The sequence below is a fragment of the Camelina sativa genome, chromosome 13, assembly GCF_000633955.1.
Source record: "Camelina sativa cultivar DH55 chromosome 13, Cs, whole genome shotgun sequence".
Classification (NCBI taxonomy): domain Eukaryota; kingdom Viridiplantae; phylum Streptophyta; class Magnoliopsida; order Brassicales; family Brassicaceae; genus Camelina; species Camelina sativa.
This window is the reverse complement of record NC_025697.1, coordinates 19,127,254-19,133,687: the sequence shown is the minus strand read 5'-3', so window position 1 is coordinate 19,133,687 and position 6,434 is coordinate 19,127,254. Positions and strand designations below refer to the sequence as shown.

General features: G+C 32.7%; 2 protein-coding genes and 1 non-coding gene across 4 annotated transcripts in view; 1 reads left to right on the top strand and 2 right to left on the bottom strand.

Moving 5' to 3' along the window:
- The window catches only part of LOC104737136 (beta-adaptin-like protein B), a 6,210-nt gene extending 5,968 nt beyond the window's left edge, over positions 1-242 (bottom strand). For both annotated transcript variants that reach the window (XM_010457243.2, XM_010457242.2), the window contains exon 1: positions 58-242. In XM_010457243.2, the coding sequence (XP_010455545.1) occupies positions 58-144 (87 nt within the window). In that variant the 5' untranslated portion in view covers positions 145-242. The remainder of the gene's footprint in view (positions 1-57) is intronic.
- On the bottom strand, positions 2,258-2,837 carry LOC104737135 (E3 ubiquitin-protein ligase RHA1B-like). The gene has a single exon (XM_010457241.2). The coding sequence runs from the start codon at positions 2,775-2,777 to the stop codon at positions 2,301-2,303; it is 477 nt and encodes a 158-aa protein (XP_010455543.1). The 5' UTR covers positions 2,778-2,837; the 3' UTR covers positions 2,258-2,300.
- On the top strand, positions 3,118-3,190 carry TRNAA-AGC. The gene has a single exon. It is a non-coding gene; the product is annotated as a tRNA-Ala (tRNA).

The following is a 6,434-nucleotide window of genomic DNA, read 5'->3' as shown; positions in this document are numbered from 1 at the left end:
AAAAAAAAAAAAAAAAAAAAAAAAGAGCGAGATAAAGAAGAAGAAGAAAAAAAAAACCTTATACTGGGAATTAAGCTCTTCCTTGAGCTCAGGGATCTCTCCCTTCTTCGTCGTCGAGAAGTATTTCGAATCGTGACCACTCATTTTCTCCTTTCTTCGACCCAGACGAGGATCTTTCTTCACCGAGATTATGTGAGACAGAGAGACACACAGAGACGATGACGGAGAAATGGTGAAACGGAAGACGCCGGTGACGATTTTTCATCGAATAATGGGCCGATTTTTTTATGGGCTTAGTGATAAATTCAGCCCATGTTGGAAATTATCCACGGTGGCTTTTTGAATAATTTAGCGAAATTAATATTTGGTTATATTATTTAGAGAGTATTTTCAAATTAGTCCCTGTACTTTTATATTAGTACAGGAAGGACCTCTTGGTTTAAATAAATGGTAATCTTGAGCTTCTTGTGTGTGAGTGAGAGAATTAATAATGAAACTGACATATTATTTGTAACTCTAAATGACAACGACGAAGAGACCTCATCAAAATCTTGATAAAATCATAATTCTTTTTGTTGTCTCTTTATAAACCACAAAAAAACTTTGAATAAACCTTTTTCCAACATGATAATGATTACTAACACGCTCTCTTTGATGTATTTTTGTTCTTTCTTTCTCTGATCGATGGAAGCTTTTAATTGGTTGGCGTTTACATTTAAGATATTTTTTTTCTTTTACTTTTTGTCGAAACATTTAAGATAATGTTGGTTTTGTAAAATATATGTGTTTGCTACTAGTGCATGTTTATAATCCCTTTTATAATCTTGGGGTTTGTCGTAAGAACTAAGAAGTGCCTGTTGACACAGAGCTTTTGACAAGTCGTACATATTTTTAAAGAATATCGCATGCATGAACCTTCGCTGATAGAAGCATTGACATATTCAACAAGATAAGAGAGCTTTAGTGACGTATGGATGAACTTTCAACGGTGGCGTCACTAACAAATGGAATGTAGAAAATATTCAAATTATTCTATATGTTTTCAGTGTTTTAGTAGATCCGATTTGGTGACGAGATAATTAACTAATTATAGGGATTATCCAATCAGAATAACGAAACCTACTAAAGAGTTTGGAAAAATGAGAACAAAAATTAAAGATCTCTATGTAAACTTGGAACATGCTCGCACTACAAAAAAAAAAAAAAAGCTTAAGTTAAATCACTTAAATTGAATCATAAACTAAGTGATATTATTTTAAATTATTTTTTTATAATTGATACAAATGTAATATAAGTTACAATAACCGATGCCATTATTAATTTGTGATCAATTGATTAAAACTGATGCAAAACTAATTAATTTGTATTAGTTTTACATACTGATACAAATATATAAATTATACATCATTTAAATAATTGATTTATTTATTCATTTATATTGACATCAGTTAAGAAAATGATATATAATTTACATCAGTAAAAGTGATGCTGATTAAATTATACTAATTACATCGAAAAACAAAAATAAAAAATTATATTGGTCTTATAAAACGGGTAATTTAGCACCACTTTTTATAATGACTTCACTTCACTTTTTTTATAATTGACCATTTTTTTTGTAGTGTCGGCTCAAACTTTACATATACCATTTGGACGTTGTGTCCTACTACCCTCAGCAGTCAGCACATGTACTAATTAACCCGGCACTGACTAGGAATACGTTTTAACTTCATTTAGCTATTTGAGTACGTAGGACATATATGTATACATTATATTCGTTAGATTTGATTCGATCCAGTCATATATATATATATATATATACACACATAATAATTCAAAACAAAACAAATAATAGAATAGTGGTATATTATATATATATATATATATATATGTTTATAACGGAGCAAATCACAATCTATACTTTCTGTGTATCACACAACTGTATAATGTTTATTTGGATTTTGTGTGATTTATTAAGTACATGTATATACATATGGTAGAGACGAAAAGGAACATAGATACTGACTGATTTTTACTATGTCTTGTGTAGAGCTCTGATATATCGGAGCCCGGATTTATAACATAACTCAATAGACCAAAATTTGATGTCTTATCATTTTTCAAATTTGAAGGAGACATATTTAAAATTCAATCCAGAACTTAGAATATTCATCGGCTATTAAGAAGTTATATTCTATGTTTAAAAAAAAAAAAACTTAGAATATTCATCAGATTATATATAGGAAAAATGATTGTGAGCTACATAAATTATACTCAAATACATGCAAACAAAACCACCATTAATTGATACTTTCCACTTCACCACTGAACCAAACCGAATCAGAATCCGAATCCATCTCCGTGTAATTCGCCTTCGGCAAGAACCGGTTACGACAAATCGGACACGTCATCTTGCAACAGTCAACTACCCAACGGTCTAAACAACGATGGTGGAACACGTGTCCACACTTCGGAAGCTTCCTAACCTTATCGTCAGACTTGAAATCAGCTAAACACACCGTACAACAATCATCCGGAACGGTCAAAAGGTCCGAGATACGAACCACGGGGACAAACTCGTCGGCAAGACTCGCTGACTTCGAGAGCGTGTGTCTGGTCGGGTCGCGGTGAGAGGTATCGTGGTATAGAAAACTAGGTAGAACGATGTAAGGGCAAAGAGCATCGACGATGTCTCTGATGAAACCAATGACGTAAAGTGCCTTTAGTACGTACCCTGGTATCTGAAAATCCTTGAAACCTATTAGAACAACACCCATGACTATGAGTCAGAGAGAGAGAGAGAGAGAGAGAGAGAGAGACGAAGCTTGAGGTGTGGGAATAAGAATAACAAGAGACAAGTATGATTGTGTTTAAACTTTAAAGCGTAATATATATAATTTAATCCGGTGGCTGAAGATATTTGATTAATCAATGGTGGGTCAATTGATTGTATAACATATAATTACTTTTCTCTGATAAGTTCTTTCATTAGTATGCATGAACGTGAATCAATAGAAATGATTCTTCACCGAACCGTCGAAAGTTCTAAAATCCCAAGGGTAAAAGCTATATATTTTCTTTAAATATATTTTCTTTAAATTAAGCTATGTAACAATTGGGGATGTAGCTCAGATGGTAGAGCGCTCGCTTAGCATGCGAGAGGTACGGGGATCGATACCCCGCATCTCCATTTCATTTTTGTTGTGTTTATCTTTATTTTTGTCATTTTATGTTTGTTCCCTTTAATATTCTGAATCCATTGGTTTATCAAAAGAAAAGCATTTTGAGTTACCAAAATTACAACTAAAAACAAAATTTAATTTCTCCCAATAAACAAAATATAAATTTTATATTCGGTTCAATTTTGGCTACAAATATTTTTATGTCAACCAAACCGAATCAAACTTCTTAAATCTGTTCAAATCGGAACAATCTTCAGAGAGAGAGATAAACTTTCTCTTCTACTAACTAAATGTCGATTCAACTAATTTAACTTTCTGAGATGGCTCAGTACTCTAATGATCTTTGTGATTTTACATGTAAACAGGCTACCGTTGGACCATGTAACACTTGAAACTGGGGGAGCAATTCAAATGGAAAAGGTTAGATTTGGTGATGCGTCTCTACTTAGCTATAGTTTAGCATGTATGCATTCATCATTGATTGTTTTCTATTTTCGTGCTTAAATTGTGAATCATAAGTATTTCATTACATAAAATCCTGTAAAAATGTTTTCTGGTTCAAGTTATGATTATTTTTAAGATTCTTGTTTTCGTTTTGGTGATCAATACGTTGAGACATGAATTTGCTATTCTCTTGAGTGTCACAAATTTTTTTGTTTATCATCTGCTTGTTTATCACATTAATGTTAGAAGTGTTCATCTATAAAAATGCCACAGCTCAGTTTTATGTTCTTCTTATGATGAGTTTATGGCTATGAAATGGGTACATGTTGGTGGTGTGTTATCCCATGTTATTTATTATAATGCTAGTGCGTGAGAGGCAAGTATATCCCGAGTTGTCTATTCTAATTATGGTGCGTGAATGAGAGTAGATGATTGTAGTGCATGATACGGAGGTAATTTAAATTACCTCTTTACCAGTCCCGTGTTGCCTATTCAAATGCCTCAGCTCGGTTTTAAGACTCTTCTTACGATGAGTCTGTAAATCAGAAATAGAATGATGGTGGTGCGTGAGTGAGAAACTATGTTCGTGTCGCCTATTCAAATGCCTCGAGTTGGTTTCAAGACTCTTGTTATGATGAGTCTATAAACCAGAATACGTAGATTGATGGTAGTGCATGAAATAAGGTAATTTAAATTACCTCTTTGCGAGTCTCGTGTTGCCTATTCAAATGCCTCGGCTCGATCAGTTTTAAGACTTTTCTTATGATGAGATATAAATCAGAAACAAAATGATAGTGGTGCGTGATTGCGTGAGTGAGAAACTCTGTCCCATGTTGCCTATTCAAATGCCTCGGCGCTGATTTAGATTTTTAAGAGTCTATAAATAAAAAAAATAGATGGTTGGTAAGAAATTTTGATGCTTGTCCTTACACAAGGCAATGAGGTAATATTAATAGTAGTGTTACAAAAGGAAATGAGATGTATTTTTACCATGTTTTTGAGGCACATACTTCAGCAAAAAAGGGATTGTAGAGGATAATATTGTTGTTGAAATTTACAGGTTTGAAGTAGATTGATCTCTTAAAGCAATAATAATTACAAGCAATTCTTCTTCAGGTTGATTGATGGATTATAATGATTGTTGGTTGTTGTATGTATCTATGAGAATAAATTAATTATTGTATTGAGTGAAATTCTTAGCTTATTGTTGAGATATTAACGTCAACTGATTACATTTTGCTGACATTATGTTATTGCAACATTACCAGGTGATCTGACATATGATGAGGTATTAAACTCTAATGTTTGGTAAGTGATGGATCTTGATTCAAGACTCTTGAGGCTTTAAAGTCATGATATAAGCAATTCTAGTGCTTCTAGATGCATTAAGTCTCCTATATGATTGGACTTATCTTTTTTTTTTCCCTTTCAATTAAAAGGGAGCGAAAAACTCCTAACATATATCTGTTATAGTTTGCTCAGAGTCTCCAATGTTCCAAGATAAGTGGAAAATAGAGACTTGAGCTACTAAGATGGCTATCAATGGCCCAAGAAACAACCAACACTAACACAAAGTTTTTTTTTTGTCAGATTGACTTTCAAAACGTTTTCATCTAAATGACTCAACTTGGTCGCGAAGGCCTAAAACGACTTTGAGAATTTTTTTTACAAATTATTATTTTTTTTACATCAAATTGTTTCTCAAAAAAAATTCTCAAAATTGTTTTCAACTAGAAAGTTTCTCAAAAACTACTATTGTTTTACAAATTGTTTTTTTGGGAAAATTTTTACAAATTGTTATAAAAGGTAAAAACAAAGGGAATATGAAACCTCCTTTTAGATTATTTATTTATGTCTGGTTCGAATTTCTTGTGAGTTGGGTGCATATTTGTTAATTGTTAATGAATCTATTTGCATAGTGATCATTTGACACGATGATGTGTTTAGTCTAAGGAACCAAGGAACTAATTGTTTAAGAAAATACGAATTCATATAGCTTTGATTAAGTAACTGAATCGAACACTGAATGTACATTGATATTAAAAAGTTTTCTCCACCATTCCTTGTTTTGTAATTTGAACTAATCTAGTTCACATAATGAATATATACAACAACTTTTACATTGTAACGTGAGACTGTTTTATACGTCAATGCTGGGTTCTTCATAAGATAAGAATGCTATATATACAAATCTGTGTGGCAAACAAACCAACAAAAACAAGTAAGTTGAATCATGTCTCCTCGTTCTTCACTTGGATCCAACACCAGATTCTGTCTTTCCGCGACTAAAAACCCCAAAATCAGATTCCGCAGTCACAAGATGAAGGGTTTCATTGCCAAGGTTAACCACAAATGTTGTTATCAATCGAACAAAACCTTTCGTATCTTTGAACATGTCCCCATAAAGCAACCGTTACAGTATTCTTAACTAAAAATGGTTCCAAATACTTGATTATCCTCCGTCTTAACGTAGCATCACTGATCTTTATGTTTTACTTAAAAGAGCAAAAATTTTGAAATGGGTCGCAGTGACTTCAACCCAGATCATTTAGAGTCCACACTCCACACATGTGACCCAAACCCCTAAACCAACTCTAGTTACTTACTCTACACAAGTGAGTCCGTGACCCGGACCAGCTTCAATTTAAAATTAAGTTATTTACAACAAACTTGAAACTTGAAATTAAGTTATGACCTAGTAATCACTACATAGTTAGTATTTGGAAATTTGAAGTATAAGAGTCATCCAACGCTTACTAATGAGAGAACTCATGTCATGGTTCAAGAAAATTTTCAAGAGAAGAAAGT